This window comes from Grus americana, chromosome 2 (assembly GCF_028858705.1).
Source record: "Grus americana isolate bGruAme1 chromosome 2, bGruAme1.mat, whole genome shotgun sequence".
NCBI classification, from domain to species: Eukaryota; Metazoa; Chordata; class Aves; order Gruiformes; family Gruidae; genus Grus; species Grus americana.
Window position 1 is genome coordinate 14,628,259 of NC_072853.1, and position 26,267 is coordinate 14,654,525.

The 26,267-nt window shown below is 37.3% G+C and overlaps 1 protein-coding gene across 4 annotated transcripts in view; it reads right to left on the bottom strand.

Moving 5' to 3' along the window:
- COL14A1 (collagen type XIV alpha 1 chain) overlaps nucleotides 1-26,267 on the bottom strand; it is a 126,223-nt gene that overhangs the window by 21,765 nt on the left and 78,191 nt on the right. For all 4 annotated transcript variants that reach the window (XR_008575809.1, XM_054816121.1, XM_054816120.1 and 1 more), the window contains exons 28-40: nucleotides 26,056-26,199; nucleotides 23,917-24,081; nucleotides 21,819-21,857; nucleotides 21,463-21,601; nucleotides 19,020-19,162; nucleotides 17,974-18,083; nucleotides 16,166-16,324; nucleotides 11,544-11,621; nucleotides 11,205-11,291; nucleotides 7,083-7,136; nucleotides 6,586-6,681; nucleotides 5,282-5,335; nucleotides 4,029-4,082 (exon numbers count right to left, since the gene is read on the bottom strand). Coding sequence is in view for 3 of the 4 variants with exons in the window: in XM_054816121.1 (XP_054672096.1) it covers nucleotides 4,029-4,082; nucleotides 5,282-5,335; nucleotides 6,586-6,681; nucleotides 7,083-7,136; nucleotides 11,205-11,291; nucleotides 11,544-11,621; nucleotides 16,166-16,324; nucleotides 17,974-18,083; nucleotides 19,020-19,162; nucleotides 21,463-21,601; nucleotides 21,819-21,857; nucleotides 23,917-24,081; nucleotides 26,056-26,199 (1,322 nt within the window). In the remaining variant the exon portion in view is untranslated. The remainder of the gene's footprint in view (nucleotides 1-4,028; nucleotides 4,083-5,281; nucleotides 5,336-6,585; nucleotides 6,682-7,082; nucleotides 7,137-11,204; nucleotides 11,292-11,543; nucleotides 11,622-16,165; nucleotides 16,325-17,973; nucleotides 18,084-19,019; nucleotides 19,163-21,462; nucleotides 21,602-21,818; nucleotides 21,858-23,916; nucleotides 24,082-26,055; nucleotides 26,200-26,267) is intronic.

Consider the following 26,267-nt stretch of genomic DNA (forward strand, 5'->3'; position numbering starts at 1 on the left):
CTATGATTCTATAAATCCCATTAAAAGAGTACACATTTAAACTGCCTATTGGAAATGGCTTCTGATCTATGCTACCCCCTAAACCACGTGCTGCAAGAGTTGTAACTGGCCCAGCCTAACACTGCCAAGAAGAACGATAAGCATTAGACTGCACAGGTCTAGATGCAGGCTTTGTGTCTCACAGCTGGTCTCTTTGCCCTTCTGCTCTGAACAGGAGTCATTGGAAGCTGAAGAAATGTTTGAGACTGAATCATCCTCTCTATCAGTTAGGGGTATCTTGCTGCAAACCAGTGTCTTCAAGCAGGATAAAGTAGTGTTGGTCAATACTTCTGAACTCCAATCTAGCTGCAGCAGCTGAGCAAGAGAGATCAATGACTTGAGAGTTTAACTCTGTGGTCCCACCCCTAGCAGACATACACGGAAGCACATCCAGCAGACCTTCCTCCAGAACTTTTTAACCTGCTAAGGAAGAACCAAGCCTCTTTGCCAAGGAGAAGCTTGGCCAGGAGAAGATACCCCTGAGGAAACCACAAGGCAACAGCGAGCAGTGACGACGTCATGTGCACAGGAGATACAAAGTTGGGAGTCAGAACGATGGAGATCCTTTCCTACGTTGTGTCATTAAGCAGAGTGTGCTGGCCGCTCAGGGTGATATATTAGGCTTCTCTTGTTGCAGCTGTGTAGATCTGTCCTCTCAGGTGGCCTGCACTTCGCAAGACAGAACAGGGATTGCAACTGTGACCTGACCTTGCTAGTAGCCATGGAGATACGGGCAAGGGAAGACTTTTCCCCCTTTTGTCTACACAGCTAAACAAGGGTCAGTCTCAGTCTGCTTCCAAACTTTATACTCTTGGCTGAAAGAGAAGAACCAAAAGGACGAGAGTAATTACTGAGTACATACTCACCAGAAGCACAATGTCGGTTTGGATTCTCTTGCATGTGTAATTCAAGCTGTATCTTTCAACGTGATATGCTTGGGAGAGTTGGTGGAGAAACACAATCTGTTCTTTTTAGTAAAACCTCTCGATATTGCCAGCTACAAATGTGGGACAGTAACAGAGGACACAAAAAAGCCATAGCCCCAGCCATAAAATAAAAAGAAACCATCTTCTATTTTATAAAATATTTTATGACACTCTTTTATAACTGGAAGCTGATGAGAGGGGAGGGGACTGTTCCTAGTGTGGAGTCTGAAATGTAGATTTAAACCAGTTACCAGACCGGTTTAAAAATATTATGGATATTCAGAAAGTTTGTTTTATCATCAGAAAACACAGGTTTTTACTCAGATTCAATCTTCACATGGTATTTTTATTAAACCTCACTTTTTTCATAGTGAGGGTATTTCATTATGAAAATGATCTTTGTATGAATTCACAGAACTGACAGGAGATATGCTCTATTTCTTAATGAGGTACTAAAAACCATGAAAAACAAATAAACCAGAGACTAAAAAGCAGAAGTTCAGAAATACAAAAAGAACTTTTATAGACTAATTGTTGAATTAAAACATTAAGAGGAATAGAAAGACCATTTCTCAACTGATCTCAAGAATAAAACCAGAAATTATGAATGCTAGAAATCAAAAAGGAAGGAAAAAGAAGTGTAAAAGTGAAGTGATTCCAACTACCAGCAAGTAGAAGGAAAAACCCTCCATTGCAGGACTTCTTGAGTCTAGTATCACATTATCCCCAGTTCAGCAAAGCTCTCGGAGATCTCCCAATAAATATCAGTCCCATGTTTACCTCCCATTCAAATCAGTGTGATTTAGCCATCTGTTTAAATACTTTACAGCACGGTTACCACTATAATTAAAATATTTCAATGAACAGTAAATACTAATGAGGAAATGATGGCTAAGCTAAGAATAACATAGAAAATCTCAGTTCTAGTAGTATAATAGCTGCAAAACAGTTTGGCATCTCGGCTAACAGGAGGAAGTCCAACAAAGGGAACATTATACAAAACAGCAATTTACTTCTCAGGAATTTTCCAGTTCCCCTTTGCTGTTGCTGCAGTTATGCCCTTTAGAATTATGACTTTATTTAGCCTTCAAACAGACTGCGGTAAAATCATTGGTTTGAATCTTCACCCATTAAAAGCAATTTTATGTTGTCATAACTTCACAGGAATCAAATTAGTTACACCAGCATAAAATCAGTATAACATCATTATTTGTTGCCATAGAAGTAATTGCTGCTGGATAATATTGCACAAGGGTCACACCGAGACAATAACAGGCTAACAGACCTAATTTTATGAGATCTAGGCAATTTATCCAGCTTCTTTGATTAACACCAGAAGAAAGCGAACCCATGAACCAAGCATGATCACCATATCTATAAAAACTGGCAATTTAGGTAATTGCCCTGCCTTATTATAGACAACACTGGGGTCTTCTACAGAATAAGAACAGCATGACCTTTCAAGGCTGTACCAAAAGCCTTTCCTGCACTAGTCTTCCCCCCAGCTTTTCTCAGAAATGCCATCTCTCTGCAACAACCTGTTGACTTCCATGTGGGAGAACTAGATCAGTTCTGAACTGCTGGCTGATATCAAGACATGGCTGAGGGCCTCCACTGATAAATATAAAGTTAGCTGCAGAATAAAGTAAAAACACAGAGTTCTCTCCTCTCTGAATTGCAGAATGCTCAGTGTCCCTCATGATCATGAATGCAGAAAGAGGAGGCACACAGCACTCACATGTACAGCATCTAGCACCAAGTCACCTCAACCTGGCTATGACCAAGATTAGACAGTACAGTGGCAAAAATCCAAATGTCCATGAGACTCCAGGTGCTTATTAACCTGGCGATGAACAGGTAACACCAAGCTTGGCAAATTTAGGGGGGAAAATTCCATGACAGTCAAAAAGAAGAATTAAAAAATCCAAAAATGAGCTTCCATACGAAAGAATGCACCACAGTATTATAAAGTAGGAAGAGTAATACATTTACCTTCAAAGTTCACTGAAATTTAATTGAAAATTAGAAGGCTATTCATCTGATTAGAAGGTTATTTATCTGATAATAATGTTGTGTAAATCTTTATCTTAATAAAATTGCTATCTATGCATTGCCCAAATTCTACAGTAACTTCAGTGGAGTTACTTCTGTATGTAAAGATATGCCAATAATTAAATTCTTAATAGCCAGCTCAAATATACATTTCACTATAGGGTTTTTTGGTTTTTTTTATAACAAGGTCTCAGGTTAATGCCTGAAATCCAAAGAAGGTCCAGATTTCTCTGAAGTTCAAGTTACATTAACATATCCAAAAAAGGATCATGAATATGTAAATCCTGTTCAAGTAAAACTGAAAAGTCATATTTAATAATGAACTTCTGCTGTAGACAGCAACCTAGTATTATGCTAACAATAACTTTCCAGAGCCCGTCTAAAAATGAAACAAAAGTCTCCCCAAGCAGACAGGGAGAAGAACTTACAGGTTTAACTGCACACATGAACATGAAGATTTTTTTTACCAGTTCCTAGACAGACTGTAAGTATATTCATTTGTTCTACCAGAAGCAGAATAAGGTTGACTAAATTTTTATATTATTCTTTACTTTTTCCTTATGTCAGCAGTTTCTACAGGTATTGTTTTACAATCAATATTGAATTCCCTTGTAGTTGTCTCTGTTATTCATTAATTAGCTACAAAGCAAATTTAGATCATTGCATTGGATTGCATGCTAATTATGTACCATCTAATTTTAAACGTATAAGCAAATGAATTAATTGGCAGTGCTGGACACTAGTGACATCTGCTCTTATCAAATGCATTAAACACAAACGTAGTCCATGGCTTCTCGCTACTGATCTAATATTTCTCAACTCTGATCTAGAAGATGGAAGAATACTCCACCCTATCCCTGTCTTCTCTGCTGATTGGCACAGAGATATGGGTCTCCAGAAATTATAAAATACAAGTGACGTAAGTATAATAAATCAACCGCGTTAGGAAAAGTATCCATTATGGAATGGAAACTCTTAAACCAAATTCAAAACACATTCATTTTACCTTACCCTTTGACCTTGAGCTCCATCTCTTCCAGGTGAACCTGATGCTCCTGGGACACCCTGAGCATTATAAAGGGAGGGCAAATGATGAGATCAAGTTAACAGAATCCAACTAAATCACTTTCCAGTGAAACAGTATGACATGTTTTTGGATAAATGTTTGGATAAATGGAACTAGGGGGTTCAATAATGGGTGGGGTCATAGAGGAAGGTATTTTTGTGAAATGAGAGATGGTTAAACACACTGTTAAAATGCACAGCCGTCATACACCCTCACTACAGTCCTCTGTTAAGAACACTGACAATTTCATCAACTCAGGCTTCCTGTGCCACTAAGCTGAAAAGAGCTTGATTTCCTACATCATTCCAGTGTCGTGTCAGTGTAACTCCATAGGACGACATCAGAACCTCAGCCTAAAAATACAACTGCTCTTTCTCTCTCTCATTGCTAAAATGGAGTCTGTTACCATGTTGTTTGAAGTCAGTGCAGCAATATCAAAGGGGACATCCTGCCTAAGCAGGATTGCAAGTTACATCCAGCAGTTCCCCGTTGTTCAGGTGAACTGTCACTCTCTGACTCTGGGACCAGTACTGCAGTGGTCAGAAAGCTAACAGAACTGATTTGTGAGGAAAGGCTGTATGAGTTTACTATCCCTAGCACATATATATATATATATATATGAACAAGAGAGGGGAATCTGGTAACAACCAACAAATACTGGAGGGATATAATCAGCAGAAGAGAAGCATCTGAAAAGGGAAGAGCAAATCATCCTGGAAAGCAACAATAAATTGGAATGCAATCTCCAGACAGCAAACTGAGTAAGATTCACTGAATACTACAGCTTTTTAAGATGCCGATCTTGTGAAAGATGGCATCAAAACGATTAAGTGCCTGATCTGTCCTCATAGATAATTCCAGAAGGAATTTAATGGGTTTAAGGTGAAAACAAGCAAGTGCCAATTATTCACTGGCAAGAATAATAAGTAAGCAGAAATCAAAGAGTGGGTAGTTTCTCAGTCTACAGATGCAATTTCAGTGTTTAGCAAGGTCAAGAAAGTAACTGGTTCTTCAGGCCCTGAATGATTTGGTCGCTGCACACCAGCGTACCCTAGATTCCTGATTCTAAATCTCCATTCAAATTCACCCCAACAACACACTTCTCAGCAGTTTTGAATACATGCCCTAAATTCACAGTGATGTCAACTCAACATTCAAACTTAGTAAGTGACAGGTTAAACAATAACTTAGGGAATACCTGCAGGCCAGGAAAACCAAGATCTCCCTTCTCTCCCTTTTCACCTGGTGGCCCCTGCAAGTTAAGAATCATACATAGTAATCCAAATACATGGTTAGTTTCCTATTTTTAATAGCTCCTTTCAGCTTCTTTAGAAAAAAAACAGCCAAGCAACCAATAAGAAAACAGACTTTTACCTGCTGAAAGCAAACCTACAGATTCTATTTGCAAAATTGTAAATGAAGATTTACAAATATAGAAGAGAAAGAAAATAAAACCAATTTTAAAAGACTTCAGAATTAATCTGACAAAACTGTAGCCATTATGTTACTAAAAAGTTAGTTATTTTTAATTTTCCTCAAAGGAATCTGTTTGTCTTCAGCCCTCAGAAGTCTTTCCTATGATGATGAAACCAATGGATTTCTATGGAAACTAATGTGTTTCTACAGTATGTATGCGTGACAAAGATATACTTTTCTAGATAATAAACTAATTTTAATTACATTTTATGCAGAAATACAATTTCTCTATCAAATAACTATTCTTACAATTAATGTATTCTCTATTATTCTCTGATGACAGCATCATCAAGAATATATAATTTTGGTAAATCACTTCATTATACGGTACAGCAGTATCATATAGACAGGGTGAACAGAAGCGTATTATACTGTAGTAAATTCTGAAAAAAGGTCTAGCAGAAAAAGATAGGCATCTACTACCTTTCAAGGTTTATGTGTACCCATCTACCAGTGATGTATATGAAACAAGATTAGTGCTGCTGGTTCATTATTCTACCGATATGTCTTTATGATGAAATTCTGAGACTTATTTCACAACAACATTCCAAACTCCAGGCTTAATTATCTCCTCTGATGAAAGACTCTGTAAGTGTAGTGAATAGTATTGCTTAATTTTGGCAGCAAATACGGTGTTCCTGCTTGGGTATACCTTTCAAGTCAGAACTGATCTGCGATGAGCAATACTACAACCAGAAAAAGATAAAATATTAACATTTTGGTTTGGAGCCATGTTACAGCCCCCATTGCAATTTTTTTCACTTATCTCCAGGCTTAGATGCTAATACCTGGATCATATTCAACCTGCAATCAAATCTCTTCAGCTAACTGAAAGTTCAGATCCAAATACAAACAGGAATGTTGGCATTGAACCCATGTCCACTACAGGTTAAACACAAATCTGTGATTTTACCTCAAATATCAAAATTCAGATTCTGATTGGGACACAAGATATTTCGGTCTAGTGTAAGATATGTGCTGTTCAAAACATCACAGAAAGAACCCTATTGATTTTATAAGTCTTACTGGAAGCCCTTGAATAGAAAGTCCACTGGGTCCTTGTGGTCCTGGAGGTCCTTGTGGTCCAGGAACACCAATTTCACCTCGAGGTCCATCTGGTCCCTAAAGTAGCACAGGACATAAGTTAAACTGTTATCATATGGACAAAGGCAGCTTCTGTTTGAAGAATGAAATACCAATAGACTCAAAAACATCTGAAATGTGGGTTAACATTTGATTGAGCAGTTAGGGTTCAATTTAAAACTGCCTAGTTCCTTTATAAATACAAAAAAATGAAGATTTATGCTGTGACAGCAGCATTCTGAATTTTATATCTTTTATCAAGGAACAAACAGGACAAGGAATTGTTATGAAAAGAGACACACCAAACGCCAATGGCATTTCACTATGCTTTTTCCTCAGCGACATCAGAGGCAATCTGGAATTCATTACAAGGTTTACATGCAGCGAACATAAACCAAGAACCTGCGCATATGTCAACTGTAAAGTGCTGCACAAAGTACCTTTGGACCTGGATCGCCACGATGACCTTTGGCACCTCTGACACCTGGACCACCCTGTGAAGAACAAGCACGGGACTTGCTGAAAACCAAAACTCTCAAATAAACAAAAACGAAATCCAGAGAAGCCCAAACTGTTTTTTCTTGTTCCTGAATAAGTGCTCAGGAATCAGTGAGTATCCTGTCCATATCCTTCCACTGGATTAATTAAACTGAGAACATACTTAAGTGTGGCCATGTACAAGAACAAATTTAAACACAGATGTGACTACTTTCTAGAGCCAAGAATGCACACCATGTAAGCATCAAAATAACACTGAAAGCTACAACAGGAACAGAAATGCCTGCAACATGTGGTCATGGGTTCCCTTCCAGTTGTTGAAATCTCGTGCACATCTGTCTGTTCTCACCAAAATCACCACATTGTTGAAGCCTGAGTTTACAATGACTCAGTAATATTTTTCAGCAAGGACAACTCCAGCATCTACTAGACTTATAATGGTTTAATTCAGAGCTACTCTTAGGTAAAATACTCTTTTGCCCATTTTTCTCTTTTTTGCTTTCTTCAGCTGTGCCTACATCTGTTAATCATTTATTAATCAACTGTTGCCTTTTTTATTAATATCGTCTGAGACACTGGAGTTGCATAGATCTATGGATGGCTGCCATGAATGTGTTTTGCATATACATGCTGCATGTGTTTTGTCCTCTAGGACAGCATAAATAAAGATTTTTTTTTATTTTTTTTTTTTTCAGATCAATTTCCCTCTTCCCCCATCTCAGTCTATTGCTTAATCTCTTGGGACATGAGCTTTACAGGAATTCCACCCTTCTTTGTACTCAAAAAGGACCTTGTACAACTAGGCACCATAACTGAATAGCATTCTTTAGAGGCTACAATAAGTACCTATAAAAATAACAGCAGTTACATTGAAGACATAAAAATAGAAAATATGTTTATCAGAGTAAATGCATATGTAGTATCTATGAGACTTTAAATAGGAATGCAAACAACAGAAACATCTGGAAGTACCACAGTACTCTTGCTCTTCAGTGAAGGTATCATGATACAGTCTTCGTACGTGTGATCACAGAGAAGTTTTCTACTCCTTGTCCCAGCTCCTTCAGTCTCCTCACTTCCATCCCACAGCTCTACAGCCACAACCCATTCCATCACTGTCAGCTCTGATCCTATAATCTCATCCCACACTCTCCACAGAACCACGTTCCAGTTGCCAGTTCCCAAATTCCAGGTCCCCACATTTCTGCATTCCAGCCCAGTAGCTCCTTCTGCCTCTGCTTTTCTTCCTAACTCTCTCTCACATTAAAAATTCCTCTGCAAATACTCAGCAAAATAACTGTAACTTTTTAAATAAACAAAATCACACAGTTGTCTCCCATTTTGTTCTCAGAAACAGATTACATTTTTACTGAGTAAGAATATATAATTAAAAATAGCCTGATGCTGAGCCAATTAAATCATATGCTCTAAGACTGACACTGAGTTTGGAACACTTACCCATATTTTGAACCCTGTACCCTTTGGTTGGTAAAAGCACAAGTTCCAGAAAGGCATTGATTTAAGATAAAAACATCACAAGAGCCTCCCTCATTTTTCTCATAAACTTGTTTTGGTGGTTATTCCCCAGCACTACTAAGCTTGTGTGACTAATTACAAATTTTTCTGTTCTTTGGCTTCTACTTCCAGCCAAGAATTCCTGTTATGCCTTTTTCTCTTATTTTAAATAACTTCTTAATAGCCAGTGCTTTCCCCCAAAAACATTTCTTAATCAACTCTTATCAAGTCACATCCTTATTTCTTTTTAATAGTTAAAAGCTATGAAGCACTGAAAGCTTATCTTTGCAATTAATCTTCTCCAATCCTCCAACAATTTTTGTTTTCTTCCTCACCTTCTCCAGTTCTGCAGCACTCCTTTCAAAACGCAGGCATCAGGTTTGTGTGATATCTTACTTTTACTTTGCATGGGGAACTTCAGACACCATGATCAAATTCTGGCAAAGATGAGGCCATAAAACCGGTATCCCATGATGAAAACTGCCAGATAATGTTAACTCTAAATGATACTTTGTCTTACCCAAATTGACCCACTTCCTAAAAGAGCTTAAAAAAATATTTCCAGAGCTACTATCCCCAACAAATGTAAGCCTTTTATTTGGAGTCTTTTTAGTCTAATGTCTAAAACTGGCAACATGGTAGAATCCTGATCCCTTAAACAGAAAAATCCTTGGCTTAGAGAAAAGTCACATGACATTTTAACGACTTGGAGCAGAACTGACCAGACATAGCACATGTGACTTTCTGACTTTTAGTTGGCATGGAGATAAACGCTGACTTTATTCTTTTGCTCTGCTTTTTCCTTAGGCCTCTTACTTTTTTCCAGAGCTATGCCATCTAACAGTCTGGCAAAAAAGTATCACTCAGAAGAGGTTGAGTTCCAGAATCACATACTCCCCTGCCTAGGCAGTGATTTTTTCTGCTTGATTTTAAGCCTCCTCTTGCATGGCACTATGCTACTCAAAATATTGTTAATCCTAAATGTAATAAATAGAAGTACATTATTTTACTGCTGGGTTAAGCTTTAGCAATTCCTGATCTGTATATGTTTTGAACTGTAGTAACACACATACTTCCAGTCAAATAATTTTTAAATGTTTTTCATTTTACCGTGAAATGTGGTCAAACTACTCAAATTCAGTTGCATTTTTGCGTGAATTATCCCATTGTCTTTTTCACAGAACACAAATTGGATACCTGTATACAGAAATTAAAACTTTAATCCATACTTGATTTCTAACTGACATTCGAATAGCGGAAAAGAGTATTTTTTTCCTTGTTCAAGATACACCTCTTCATTGAATTTGCTCCCAAGTTCCTTTTCAAGTTTTTGTAACAGAGCTTGAAGAACAGTTCTTGCAGAAAGACTAACCTCTGAGTTGGTACTAGGATAAATATCTGCTAGGATCTACTACGTGATCATCTTATGTGCAAGTTAATTTTGTTGTTCAACATTATCTCATGCAATTTGTGTACTTTAAGCTTTTCAAAAATGTATTTTCCTTTGCATTCTTCACTGACTCTTTCTCTTCAGAACATGCTTTTAGACCACTGCAAACGGAGCCTACAACTTTTCTAAACTGCTAAAAATCAGCCTTGGTATCTGAGATTGAATTACCTAACTTTAGTGACCCATATCTCAGTTGTCTAGTCTGATCTATCATTATCTGAGTTCTTCCACAAGCCAGTAACATTAAAGGAGATTTATCCCATCTTTCTAAGATACTACACTGAGATGGAAGGAAAGTTAAATAATTGCCTTCTAGAAGAGACTATCTAGTTCCACTGGTTATGCAATGAACTTAGATATACACTGACTTAACATTTACACAGTAAACACTTAGATGAGTGCTATCAAAGTAATGCCACAAAGTACAGGTAAAATTTGTGACAGTTTGTATTTCATCATTCACTGGCAGAAAAGATTTTAATTCAACTTTCACCAAAGCCAGTTCATTTCATCCTCTCTTCCCTTCATCGCTTTTGGGTACCTCTCTGCCTTGAAGAACTCAGAAGAACCAGCACTTTCAGTCCTGCTTTCCAATAAATATTGTACTTAGGTAGGGCTTTTAAGAAAGCAAAGTCTTCTTTCATCATTTATCACACAAGTGGCATTGTCATACTCCATATCTTTAATTCATAAGAATACTGCAAACCAATCATTTCAGAAGGCTAAACTCCAAGCCACATTTAAGACACACGTGCTAGAGTAGACAGATAGCAGGTGATTAAAAATTTGAAAATAAATGGCACTAACTATGACATATCTACTAATGCTACAGACAGATAACAGGATTCAAAGTCTAAAGATTACCCTAACTGCTTCAGGTCTTGATTAAACCATTCAAAATTTGACTGACTTATTCGCTGAGGTTTTTTACAGCATATTACTTGGCATCTTTGCTATAAATTGAATGGAATTTTATCTCTTTGCCAATACTTAAAACTGTAATTATTAGTTATACAATGGCAGTATATTCACGTCTCGGTATAAAGGTGGTCAGTGGACTATTTGGTACAGTTGACTACAAACCTCAATAAAACCTTACCGGTGGTCCAGGAGGCCCAAGGGGACCCTTATTAGCTTCTGAACAGGAACAAGCATGAGGAAGGGCAGGGCAATTTTCCTCATCTCTCTAAGGAAAGATCAAGATAGGAAGAGAATGATGTCCCAAACTTCGATTCAGAAGTTAAGAATTTTATGATGCCTCAAAAGCACCTACTTGATTTAGAAACATACATCTCACTGACTTGCAATAGGAGAAGTAATCGAAGCAGTCTTGGGCTTTTTAAAAAACTCTTAACCATCCATTTTCATTTAAAACATTTGCCTCAATAAAGGGGAATGTAAAAGGTAAATTCTACAGTTATTGAAGGAGGTTTCTTACCAAGCCAGGAAGCTCACAACATTTGTCTCGATTGGCCCATGAGGTAGCACAAACAATGTCAAACATCTGTAACTGCAACTGTTTCAAAACAAGAGTAATGTACAAAATTACTGTTAGTTGTAAGATCAGTGCAAAATGGAGCCATCAGCAAGAAAAGCTACCTTGATTCAAGCACTCAGATTAGACAGAGGAACGGCTATCAACTTTGAGCAGCTAGCCACAAATACGCTAACTTAAACAGTGAAAGGCTTGTGTTCTAACCAACTTGTCCGAACTATCAGGCATTATGTGGATTATGCAAGCTGTTCAAGGTTAAATGACACAGGCATTTGTTGGATTATCCCCATCTTCTCAACTAAATTCCTGAGTTTGCCCAATGGTGCCTCCTGATACTTTTTTCTAGCAAAGGAGGCATCAAGTCAGGCGAAAGATAGCTCAGCTTCTCAAAACTGAGTAATTCCTCTTAACCCACTAGTCTGGTGCTCAGATTTTATCTGGGACAAGGTCTTCTGTAGCCTATTACTTACACTGGAGCTCAGCCACAAATAATATTTATCATCTTCTCCAGTTTTATTTTACTTTAGAATATGCCTTCTCTTATCCATATTATCCACAAGCAATGACAGTCTAAAGATGGTGAAAAGCTTGCTCAACACATGACAATATTAGGCAGAAAAGACAATTCCCACTACAGGTCTGGGAACATGGTTTGGACAAGAATTTAATCTACAAGAACACATGCATTTGGTAAAAATAATGGCCGCTAGGTACTCAGAAACAATATGCTAATTAAGACTCAATGGTAAAACCAATTGTCTCCTTTATGGCTTGAACTGAACAAAGGGGTCTAGAGAGATGAAGCTTTCTTCTGTTACTATTTCTATTCTTTTTCCATGCCTTATTTATGTGCATACTGAATAGAGAGGGGAATGGAACAGAACATCCCATTAAATTAACCCCACATGCTAAAAAAATTGAGGAACTGCTAGAGATAGAACTCTCTTTGGTTTTGCTCCCATTATTATTTCCAGTTGCATTATTTTAACACTAGAACAGAGGAGTGAATTTAAAGATTTTCTTAAAACTGCATCACTTCCAAAGCTGTTAAAATTAACTACATTTATGCATCTTTGGTTTTGCATCATTTTTTTTCTTATATGTCAACTATTATATTTTAAACAAAGGAATACTTTCATATACACATAGAAATTCTTCTTACCTGTCAGCAGATTAGCTGGTTTGTAGATATGCTGTACTACAGATACTATAGACACACATGAGCTGGCTCCATGCTAAACACCTTAGACAGCTGAAATGCAGCGTGAAGGCAGCTTTTGGACCCTCGGTTTGGCTCCACAAAGGTCTATCCTGAGTCCAACAAGTCTGTGTCCCTGGCTATGTCAAATTCAACTTGGGTCCATGTGGAGCCACTTAGATGCCTCTTTGCTACACATCCCAAAGCTACTAATTCTTGTGCTTAAGCACAGTAGCACATGAACATACTGCTCTGCGACTCAGAACAACCCTGGGCATTGGCATGATAGTACACTTAAGCAAGTAAGACATCCCAGAAAAGGAGTGCAGCAACACCTGAGCTGGTTGTGCAGAAAGCAGTTTAGGTTCAAAGTAAGTCGCATTGCCCTTTTTTCCATAACCCAGTCCATCCCCTGGATGCCCCTGGTGAGGCACTGGAACAGGTTGCCCAGAGAGGTTGTGGATGCCCCATCCCTGGAAGTGTTCCAGGCCAGGCTGGATGGGGCTTTGGGCAACCTGGTCTAGTGGAGGGCGTCCCTACCCATGGCAGGGGGGTTGGAACTAGATGATCTTTAAGGTCCCTTCCAACCCAAAACATTCTATGATTCTATGATTCTATTCTGTTATCCTGAACAACAGAAGGGTGACAGTATATACAGTCCTACATAGGCGTGTACATGCATTCATTTTCTCAGGATTAGACAATCTAGAGATCCCTAGTGATAAAGCATGTTGGTGTAAAATAAAGAGCAAATAGACATTCTCTGAATTGCTGTATTCACCATCCAAATGTTGAATGACTCAGTATTCTTATTTTAAAATATTACGTGGGTTGCTCTGACTCCAGCTAAATAACTAAACAAAGCTGTCTTTGCTACCGTTAAACATTTATTCATAAGTCTCTGTATTCATAGTGATTTTGCTTTCTAAATATCCAGCCTTGCAAGCAAAACCAGTAAGATGGAAAAATCTGCCCGTCCTCATCCGATCAAGCTACAGTTCTGCAAAGATTTCTCAAGAGCAGACCACATCACACATTGCTTTTTTTAACAGTACATATACAAGGAGGTAAACAAGTTATATTTAAAAGAAAAGGAAACATCAATAAAGAGAAGGTTTGTGAATTGTAAACAAACAATGTTTTAAAGCTGGACTTTTCATTAAATCCCACTGAAGGAATAAAGAACATTACCGGTTACATTACCTTTAGCCTAAATCCCCTTTTTGTGCTATCTATCTCTGTTTCTGTCTGGTCATTGAACTGCTGCATACCATATGCATGGATGGGAAAAAAACTCTGATACAATTATATTCCCTCAAAATTTAAATGTTTGGCAAAATTCAGGTGATGGCATTGGATTAATTTAAAAAAAATACATGAAAAACATTCTGACAATGTTAAACTCTTCCATGTGAATACAGTCAGAACAAAACATCCCCAGTTTTATTCCAAAATAAGTGTTTGCCTGTTTTTATTTTATGTAATAAGCATCTCTAGATTAAAGCATTTCATGAAAATACAGCTGATGAAAAAAGGACTTTTCAGAACTATCAAACCAACCCCACTTTTCATATCAGTTCAAAACAATTTTCAAAATGTTTTACAAAAAGGAATTTTTGTTGTATGCGTGCCTTCATGAGCTTCTTAAAACTGCGAAGACAGTGGAATGGACTAAATCCCAGGATTCCATCTCTAACAGTGGCACAAGTGATATCAAATGAAGCACAAGGGTGTAAAAGTCATACTTCTACCTTAGCATCTACTAGCTTCCAATGACTTTCAGATCAGGGATTTCCTGCTCCAGATTTGTCAACAACCAGTATTTCCCTTTCATTCATTTGTCCAGGCTTCCCTACAATCTATATATTTAGCACCCACAAAATTCTACGGCAAGGAGCTGCACTAATCTACTTACTACCTGTTGTAAGAAGAACCTCTATCCAGCCTCCTACTAGCTTCTTTTATGTTCTCTAATTTTTGGAGTAGAGGAAACCAAATCATTCATGCCTTAAATGTGACTATTCACACAAGTTCTACTCAATATGAATAAAAAGTGCAGAATGGAGACTTTAAAGAATGGTATTTGGGTGCTTTCTTGACCTGCTTGTAATTTGGTATATGTGGGAATACTTGAAGGCAGCTAAACAGTACTATGGAGTAACAAATTTTCATCTTCAGCTACACATTTGTAGTCTTACGTCAGTTTTACAGTTCATTTGAACAAAACCAAATTTCACAATGAGTGGGCAGTCTGACTTGTCTTTTATAGATTCCTGGGTTCTATCAAAAGACACCATTTCTTTCCACTTCTTTACAAAGCCTTCTCTAATTCCAAGTTTTCCTAAGTTTGCCTTTTTCTGTTTCTATTGGAATGTGACTACAAAGGTTTCTCTGTGTAATTGTCTTTACAGACTTCATATAATTATTATCCATAAGTCTGAGGCCTTAAGGCTCTTTTTTGTACAGAGAGATATATTCTGAAGGCTTATTTTTTACTAAACAAGAGTGTTTCCATACAGTAGCAAGTAAATACATTTTTGAAACCTCATTCCTATTCAAATCAAGCTTTGAGTTCAAGGTTCACATTCTCTGCTAACCTCATTCTAGGGTCAAGAAAGTTCAAAGAAAATTAGCACAGAGTACTGCACAGCAAAGAAGCCTTGCTAAGATCATCGCCAGACTATCAATTCTTCTTCAACAACTAAATCTACCTGAAAAACCCAAACCAACCTTCTTAATGACATCTGAAGCAAAACGGAAAGCTTCCCATATGTTGCCATGCAAAGAGAATGATCACTTACTGCTTCTAGGAGAATAATTTCAGAGGAATGAAAGAGTACTCAATCTTCCGCAGGATTTTTCACATTTGAAATATTTTATATTATAAAAGAACTAGATATACTAAGACAGGGGCTTTTGGGGGCTGTCCATGTCAAACCAGTTCAATTACTTAATGAACAACCAGTGAGCTTGGGGGCAAACAAAGAGTAAGAGACATGGGAAATAATTATCACTCAAAACAAAGTTTAAATGATTCCAGGCAAAGGAGTTATACATTGTATTACTCTACGTAATGACATTTGGAACACAAGTTGTATCTGAATGCATCAACTGTGTTCGCATACATGTTTGACAATAACATTTGAACAATGACGACCTAGTGATTTGGTTTATTAAAATAATAAACAATAGATTTTGCCCAAATTGAAAACTATTGCAGGTTTTTGCAGAATTTATGAAATTCTGGAACTTCACTGTTTCAAATACGAGTTCACTCTGCTTCAACTTAAAACTAACTGTAAAGATCCCAAACACTTGTTTTTAAGATATTTTAAATGATTTAAAGAATTGTTCTTGTTCTACTCACTGGCACAGAGTTGTCTCTTGGTCCTCTGGATCTGACCATTCTCCCCAGCACTTCTATGCCATCAGAACTAATATTCCCTGCTGCGTTAATGGTCTTCTCACTCACTTGCTTGCAGTCAATAATTATTTTGGCCGTAGTCTTGCTGATAACAACATGCAACTAAGCAAAAGAAAAGATGCTTTAACATACAAAGGAGCACATAGGATATATCAATTTCCTGGGAAAAGGGGGGGGGGGATTTTTTTGAAATGAGCTCCTAACTCCATGTTTGCTAACAAAACACAGAGAATAATCCATAGTAAATAATCTAGATGACCTCTAGAAGTCACTTCTCCCCTGAATTATTCTATGATTCTAATCTGTTTAATGAATTTAGCTTATTTTTCTGTAATTTACTCAGTAAGAAAATAATTTATCCCTGACAAAAGATCTACACAATGTTCATATAATACCCAGATCTCAAAGAACTCCTGATTTATGTGGTCAGTAATAATTCCTGGGCCTTGTATGATCCTGCTATATACCATTGGATTTCACCAATGCATCCTTTATAGCTACTTGCAAAAGCCAAAACTAAGCAGTAAAATTTAGCCTGTAAATTATACATTAACCACACAGCAAAACCTTTCATAGTGAAGTTTTTACACTGAAAAAAAAAAATTAAATCACATCAAACACTGTGCAGAAAAGCAAAGCACAGAGACAAAGTTACTTCCTTCTGCCTTGACTCACACTCTGTTGTCCATCACTGATGCAGCAAAGATATTCCCAGCAGAGAGGACAATCTTAGCCACAATTGTCCTGTCATGAGCAAATGCTCAGTTAAGCAAAGGAAAGAACAATATTTTTTGTGGGGAGACCAAATGGAGAGCTGGTAGAAATGCAATATCTTCTCTATACCCATACACTACGTGGAAATTGGAGCCCAAGGTGAGAGAACGCCAGGAAGAAGTCCAGTAGCTGCTTTGCTCTGGGCTCAGCTGGAACTAAATAACTAAAAAGCTGCTATAAATTTGGTCTCCTGCACCTTTCACACATATGTACAGCAAGGATCATCATTCAAAATGCAGAAAAATGCTTAAGAAGAGAATTTGCTAAAGCCTCATATATTCCTTCAAAGCACAACTTAAGAGAGTCAGAACTGGACCCCAGCTCTGACCTACCTTCCCTTTCTTGCTCCGTCGATTAAAAAGGAAGTACGGAAAAGTTAAGCTGTGTAAATACTATCCCTCAATCCACAGTCTCCTTTTTGTGTTTAAGAAAGGTACAAACATCAGGAATAAAAGTGAACAACAAAAGCACCTTCCATAACAAATGTGTGCTACAGTCCCAGAACTACTTCATCTGCTTTTGGAAAGAATGTTATGAGTTCTCTAACAGCCAAGAAAAGTTTGACATGGCATAGCCCTTAAAATATGTTTAAAAATAACAACTCTGGTCAAAAAAAGGGTAATTTTTTTTGCTGGACGTTTTCTTTTGAGTGACATTTCCAATCCAAACCTTAAAAGGAAAAGCCAATTCATTTCTAAATTACTTTTCAAGGCAAGTATTTTTAATCAACTCTAAAATACAGACACAAAGCATGAGATGAAAATTGATCACATCAGCTTCATCATAAAAACTATGATTTGTTTAATGTTAATTCAATATTGCAAAGAGACTTAAGACAGTTTGGTAGATGATTCTGAATATGCAAAATACATTTCTTTTGGCAGCGGTCGACCACATGAAAGAATACTTCAAAACATGGAAAATTCCCAAACCTTTATTCAGAGTGTTTGGGGTTTTTTCTTATTACCAGTACTAACCTTATGGAAACTCCCATAAAATATCTTCCTTATTTCAGGACCTTCGAAAGTCACAGTTTGAAAATCTCCTTTGTAGTCGTAGTTAAAGAAGGTCAGAGTTTTACCACCATCTGTGTGAGAATAAAAATAAGGGCTCTGCATTAGAGGAAGAAAAGCCCTGATACATTATTTGAAAGAGTCAATTTTGTTTTTAACAAAGAACACCAAAGATGTCAGGTCAAATGTAAGTAAAATACATTCAGAAGTGATATACTGACCTGGAAGTAACAAGTTATCTCAGAGAAATGCTCTGTCCTGGTTTGACAAGAAGGATGGGCCAACAGTTGGGAGTCTGCCTTATCCACATCTACCTGATCCTACTCTCCCACTAGTTCTCTGTGGGACTTGGACAAGAAAAACAGGCTTGGATCCTCAAGCTAGCTACATGTCTAACTCCCACCTATTTCAAGGTGGGATATCTAAAAATTTCTAGGAAAGACAGAAAGATAAGTACTAACATATCTCTTTTAAAATTGGCAGCTATGAAGAACGGCTATCATAGTATCTACATCTTTTCAACAGTAAATATGGAAACTTTCTAAATTATAATCCCTGTTTTACAACTGTGGAAGTCAAATCAAGTAGAAATGAAGAGTCACCAAGAGCTCATGTCTCTAGCTCTAAGTCTGCTGTCCACCAGACCGCATTGCCTCTACGTATACCGTACTGTCAGTACCACTGACATATATTCAGATAGATTCTATTAGAACCGGATTCAGAGCAGTGGACATTTTAAAAGCAGATGAATACCTTCCTTACATTAATTTACTTCTAGTACAGCTCTTTGGATTTCAGTATCATTCCTCCCAGTTTAGAGCTCAAAATTTGACTCTAACTTCAAATGAAACTCAGTTAAATTAAATCTAAAAAACATCCATTAGAGACTACCACCTTCTAGATTCAGGTAGTTGTTCTGGCAGCAGATTAAAACATTGGCAATAATTAATCTAGACACAGAATGAATAATTAATACAGTTAAAGTCACTGACAAAACATAAAATACATACTATCTAAAATAACTCCAACCAGTGGTTCATATCCTTCATTTAAAATCTCCCAAAGAGCAAATGGCTCCTGAGGTGTGTCGGGCAGTATACGAAAGAGAAACGTAATGGTGTAATCAGAAGGGAGACCTTCAGGATGCAAATACCTGTAAGAGAAATAATGTCTTTTAAGCTGAAACAAACGTTAAATCTGGTGATTTACTCACCAGATGTTCACTTAACATGCTTTCTATTACTCTGTATATTTCTTTGGAAATCAAGACTGAGAAGCAATATGAATAAGTGTTTGCAAAATCTTCTCAACTCGATAACTATAAAAGAATACTTATGAAGAAAGGAGAAGTTATTTTTTCCCTTGAAATTTACAAGATTGCCCTTAATTATTTATTTTTTTTAATTTGAAGATCAAATCAAAGGTCTGTTTGAAGTAAAGCTGAAATTAATTATATTAAAAGCTTTTAAAAAAACAGTGGCTACTCACAAGACCTTTGCTATTGTCTTGTTTAACAGACAATGAAAATGGAAGTTGCTTGGAAGACCAATCTCAATAGACACGTCCTTTGTCATTAAACTGTTACTAACGGATTAAAATTAGGAGTGACAGAGACTGTTAACAGGAATCTTTATAAATTATAGAGAACGTAGTTTATACATTTCAAAGCCAATATATAAGAAAGCAAAGTCAAAACAGATCACACATGCAGAAATACAATCTGTTCTAGAATTTCTGCAAAAAGAGAGAGGAAGTTTAAGATGTAATAGTATGGTATTTTAGGCCATTTCCTAAAATTTGTTATTTAGTACTTCCAATTTAATTTAACCTTTCATTGTTAAATCCCAAAGTGGGACATTTGGACAAGTGTCTGAAACTACTGACTGTATTTTGAAAATGTTAATTAGCCTGATTCCTTAAAATCATAGTAAAGGGATCTGAAAGAAGCCCAGTTACTTAATCAATTTCTTTTCCCCAAATATGATCCATTCCTTCTAAAGTGTTTCTGGCACATATAAGATGTATAGATATGAATCATGCTGGAAAAGGAATTAAATGTGATATGTAATCAATATATTCTGCACAGTCTCTGTAGATGATCAAACATGATGTTACACTGCACATTTCCCATAGAGAGAAAGAGGGGGAACTCAATAGGTGTAAGAAAAAATCCTTACAGTATGCCTATTGTACAAAGAATGAAAGAAAATTCAATAAGCAGTGTGGGGCAAACACAAGGTTTGGGGATACAGAGCTCAAAAAGGAGAGTAACATTAATGGCACTCACAGCACAGATGAGATGACAAAAAACAAGTGGTATTATTCAGACATACCTGTAGATCATCAAGAGAAGTCTATTCTCTGAACCACGAAAGGGAGTGAAAGCCTAGTGAAGCAGTAAGATTGATCTGGGGTGGCAGCTAGAGAAGAGCATATAAATGCAGCAGATCCAATTAGAAAGAAGCAGAAAGGGAAAGTGAGAAATGCTAATCCCTGTAATTTCAGTCCATCTAGAGCCAGGAGGAAACGAAATACGAAGAATGTGAAACAGCTCCAAGAAGTATAGCTCCAACTGGGACACAACAGGATAATCACACAAAAAGACTAAGATAACATCTAATATAAACCTTAAAAATAATTTCCCACTGTTTTTCTTTCTTATTTATCTCAGCTAAAAAATACTTTTTGTTACATCTTCCCATGTTTAATCCAGCAAGGCCACTGCTTTTCTCTGGTGCCACTTAATACAAAGTGGGGGACTGGACTGGGAGGAATCAAACACAACATACACACTGTTCATAGAAGAAATGGAGAGTTTCCATCACTTCTTCTCAGAGGAATGACTGCAGAAGTTTGATGGGAGGTTTCTTCACCATCTCCTCCATCTCTCTCCCAGGACACAGTCCTTGTGACTGAACTATGTCCTGCCTCCCAGAAAGGTACTAGATGGTATTCACACAGACTAATTTCAGCATAAGGAGATAATCTTCCTTTGTAATCAATGAATGGACATAGACTGAAGTAAAAGTGATCGAGGACAGCTAAAGCAGGTTCTCATTCTGACCCCCCACTTCAGAGACATTCTGCACTCTGTGAGACTTCAACCTGCATTCCAGAGGCACCTTTCACAAAGGACTACATACTGGAATCTGCCCAGACATATGCCTGCAAGAAATTGCTAGGCGCTAAACTGGCACAAGCCTGAAACTGGCTCATGTGGGAAACCCAAAAAGCCAGTGGGCTTACCTAGTTTTACCCACAACTGCTATTTCTGAATGAAACTGATTGAGGACTCGGGACACCAAACACTCTTCCTATTTATTAGTATAATGTAGATATACAATAGCATCTCTGCTTTTCTGACGTGAAAATACTGGTCCCTGAAATGATTAAGTGCCCGCACTGGACAATTATCTTCATGTGTTTTATGAATATTTATACGTTAATACATACTTGGTAGGCTGGGATACCAGAGCATCCTTGTGCAGTCTGTAACATGGGTAAACATTAAATGTACCAGGTTCCATTGAAACTCCTTCCACAGCTGAAAACTCCTTTTCAACCAAACCAAACATTTCCATCATTTTAAATCCTGGAAGGCATCAAAATATACATTCTATTAATTTAAATTAATACCACATTACAGGAACCAAAGAAAGGACAAAGCCAGTTGCATCAAAGAGTTTCACATCACCATCTGTTTAACAGCTGTTAGCATAAAGGGAAATTTATTGCCTAATATTGTGAAAATCAGGTAATGAAAATGATTCCATAAATCAGGAACAAAAATGAACACAAAAATACTGTACCTGCAAAATTGTTGCCATCTTTAACTACCAATGGGCAGGCTGGAAAAGAAGGAAAGATATATTTAAGGATACAAGAGATGTCCCACTGGGTCAGAACAATGATCCACTCAGCTCAGTACTCTATCCCCAAGAGCAGCAAAAGGAGATGCTGTTTAGGAAGGGCATGCAAACCTGGCCACTTTCTACTCCATTCTACTGATGCTCCTCAGGATGCACAAGGGTTGTAGCAAAGATGTTAAAAGGTACATCCCTGTGTGTTCCATATAATACCCTTTTATAGATCTGCTGTCCATGAATGTGTGTAATCCTTCTACGAATCTGCCTTCACAGCCTCTTGTGGCAACAGATTCACTGCCTGCTGTGTAAAAAAAGTATGTCTTATACTGGGTTTTAACCAAGTGCTCCCTAGTTCTCTATTTGTGAGCTTCTCTAGCCTACCTTCATCTCAAGCTCAATTACTTTAGCTGGCATTCTCTGTACCTTTTCAAACTCCACAACAGCTTTCATGAGCAAGAGAGACCTGAATTGCACACAGTCCTTAAGATGTGTGCACACATTTTAAACAGCTGTAAATCTCTTTTATATTTTTCTTCTGGCAAGGAAGAAAGCACACTAATCTTTTCCAGGAAAGGTGCCCTGGGAAATCAATAAGCCTATCAGGGTGTCAAATATGGCATTTCAGGATACTCATATTCAGAGATCACTTGTAGAATACAAGCACAAGTGACCAATAAATGCTACTGTTGAGTATTCTCAGCATTCAAAGTTCTCCCTGCCATTGAAAGTAGAGTTTATGGTCAAACCCAAAGAATTGATGGGACACAAGCAACATATTTGTGTTCACCAGCTGTGATATCTCACTGTCCTGTGATAACGCACAGTCCTATGCACAACGACTCCTTACGATCACATATGATTCACATCAGCTATACGCTGCCTACTTCCTGGCTTATATATAAGAAACATATTGAGGGCACACACGTAAAAGCATGTGAGTTATTGACCTCTAACCATTAGGTGTTGTTCCAGAATGTCTTTCCCTTCATTTTCATAAAGAGTCTGAAGTGTAGCATTTTCACAGATTTCAAAGAGTTTGGGCTTGTTTCATGCTTTTCCTTAGGCTACAACTCTTCTACTTTCTCTGATAATACAAACATTAATGATCAGCTCCCCATTAATAAATCATAAAATGGTTTGGGTTGGAAGGGACCTTTAAAGGTCATCTAGTCCAACACACCTGCAATGAGCAGGGACATCTTCAACTTGATCAGGTTGCTCAGAGCCCTGTCCAACCTGACCTTGAATGTTTCCAGGGATGGGGCATCTACTCCCTCTCTGGGCAACCTGTTCTAGTGCCTCACCACTCTCACAGTAAAGAATTTCTTCCTAATATCTAGTCTGAATCTACCCTCTTTTTGTTTAAAACTATTACCCCCTCTCCTCCCTCCCATCTTTCTTATAAGCCCCCTTTTGGTACTGGAAGGCTGCTATAAGGTCTCCCTGGAGCCTTCTCTTCTCCAGGCTGAACAAGCCCAACTCTCTCAGCCTGTCCTCATAGGAGAGGTGCTCCAGCCCTCTGATCATCTTTGTGACTCTCCTCTGGACTCGCTCCAACAGCTCCATGTCATTCCTGTACTGAGGACTCCTGAGGAATATCATCTGGATGCGACCATCCAACCAATTCCTCATCCACTGAACAGTCCATCCATCAAATCCATCAAATTAACCATGTGATTTAAGTAATAATGAATGTAGCTAACTCTACTCTTAAAGTTAAAATAGTCTAGAAAATAAAATATAATTAACTTTTTATGACTAAATTCTGAACCATTAACAATTTCAAATCTGAAATAACTTTTTGACAACTAATGCATGTATTCTGGATTTATAGCAAACAACCATTAATTCTTTTGAAGTCACCACACTTTCATTTCCTTAATATTTTATGGAAATAACATTAGAGTTATAATATCTACAGTAAATTATGTTAAAAAGACCAAGAATACCTCTTAATAGAAAAATTATAGTTACAAATCCCCCCCCCCCCAGTATCTAGCATGTATTATTTTAGAAGCAAGTATAAGTCAAAATGGCTAACTTGCTGATGCAGTTTCACAAACAAAAGTGATCAGCTCATCTTCAATCTTCGTAAAGGCATCAAAGTCATCCACAAAGAAGACATGTCTTTCACTGGGCTTGCTGCCAATATTAACCAACTCGGAATAGTCAGCATCAGCTACTCCAATAGCAAAAAAGCTGAAACCTGTAAACCAAAAAAGAACACTCTTATGAGTCATTCATTTAGAGAGTGGAAATACAATATGAACACAGCCGTATTTGCACTGGCTCTTTTCCTGATTAATTACAGAGGTGGAAATTTTATTAATATCCTATAAGAGAAGAAAAATAATGCATGTAATCTAAAATAAAGGTAATACATTCTCTGTGAGATATTTCTTTTGGCTATTTATCCTTAAATCAGTTAAAGTTAATGCTTAAGTGTTTTCTTGAAGTCATATAAGACTACTCAGTAGTTTAAAGTTTTAGCATATGTTTAAATGCTTTACTAGTTTTCTAATGCTATACTGTATTACACACAAAAATATCCGTGTATCAAGTATATCATAAATACAAAGTATAGAAATTAATTTCCTGTAAGTCAGATTTTGTTCTGTGTCATATATTAAACAGTTTTCAAGCCACTGCTGAAATAAATGCATTCTCATTTCATCAGCAACTTAACTGCACTAGTTGAATATATTCTATATATTCTGCATGAATATATTTCAAAATTTGAGCCTAACTTCAAAGACTTAAATGAAATGGGAATTGTTTCCTATATGTTTGAGGAGCAGCAAACCAGCTAAAAGTTTTTCAACATTTTCCTTTCCATAAAAGACAAAAAAACCCCCCCTGTCTCCAGCAGGCTGAATATTGTTAATGGACATACTGTTCTTGCATGGCTCAGTCCCAAACTTATTCCAGTCAAGCAATATCGTCTAAGTTTCAATGAGGCCCAGGGGCATTAATCACCTTCTGTGGAGCTTTTAGCATAACAAAACTTTGACTTAATATATTATAACAACATCTTCTCGTGTCATCCAGGATTAGCACTTCTTCATGCCAGTCTCTCTCACAGATGCAAGTCAGTACCTGCTCCAACCTATCTGGGGCCTAAGCATACAGCACTCACAAAAGGAAACAGGAGAGAGGAAGTAATTTGTCCAAGGTGACACATCCGTTGGGTCAGCAATTGAACCCCCACCATATGCCATCTCCTCTCGAGGTTGTTGCCAGTCTAATAGTTAAAAAGGCAACTGTAAGTCTTACCCCACAGTTGAACATTTTTTGTTCATCTTAAACATAGAGTCCAATTTAAACACAAATACAGGGTTTTCTTGATTGCTATTTAAAAACAAGTTATGCGTGCTCTACTATTTTGTGATACAATTTTATTTATGAAGGCACTGCACTCAGCATCTAGCAATAATACAAGGAGGCAGCCAAGCTCAACAATTGCATTGGGTTTCAGGAATCAGTAATATACACTGGTAAGTTCATAGCTGTCAAAATCTAAAGGCAAGTAAAAAAGCACAAATGTAATTTCTTCTTAAATCTCACATTAAAAGGATGATAACTTTTTTTCTTCCGTCCTTTCATTTTGTTCCACGTGTCACACCATGTCCTTTGGGTTTTGATACAACCCTCAGCATCAGACATTTCTACAACTAACCCAGTTCTTAGGCTCACAACAGTGTGTGGCTGCGTGAAGCTCTAAAATTGGTGGTTTAAAAAAGATTCCTAAAGGTAATTAGTGTAACGTGAGAGCAGACCAGATCCAGTAAAAGAACATATGAAAGAATTTTCAAAGGACTTCTTGTATAGAAAACAAAACAGGTCAGTTTGCTGGTAGCCCCAAGACTGCACTTCATAGATGACAGTCCAGATTCTCAGGATCACGTCCCCTAAATTTTTCATCATGGGAGCAAGTCCATTGACTACTACATGATTTTAGCACTGCCACCAAAATGAAAAATAATAGTATTATTCACCAAAAAATCAGAATCTAACCATATCCTAGTGATATTCTGAGTTTCTCAGCGTTTGCTGTCTGTTTTCTTTAAACTTGGAAATCTTCCTGGAGCAAAAGTTACCGTTATCAGATGCCCACACTTACATAGTTATAATTAACGAGAAAAAGGAAAATATGAAGAGTTCTTAAAACTACACATTTTACCATCGAGTTGCATTTCTCTGGAGACTTTATTCACATCATCCTGTGATCGCCCGTCAGTAATGACAACCAAAACCTTTGGAATGCCCCTTCTCATGCCTGCCTCTCCAGTAAACAAGACTTCTCTTGCATGTTTAATGGCTCTGCCTGAAACAGAAAAAAATGACAACATACTTTTGGATATGACTTAAATCCAGTTTCTACTGGCTTCTCAT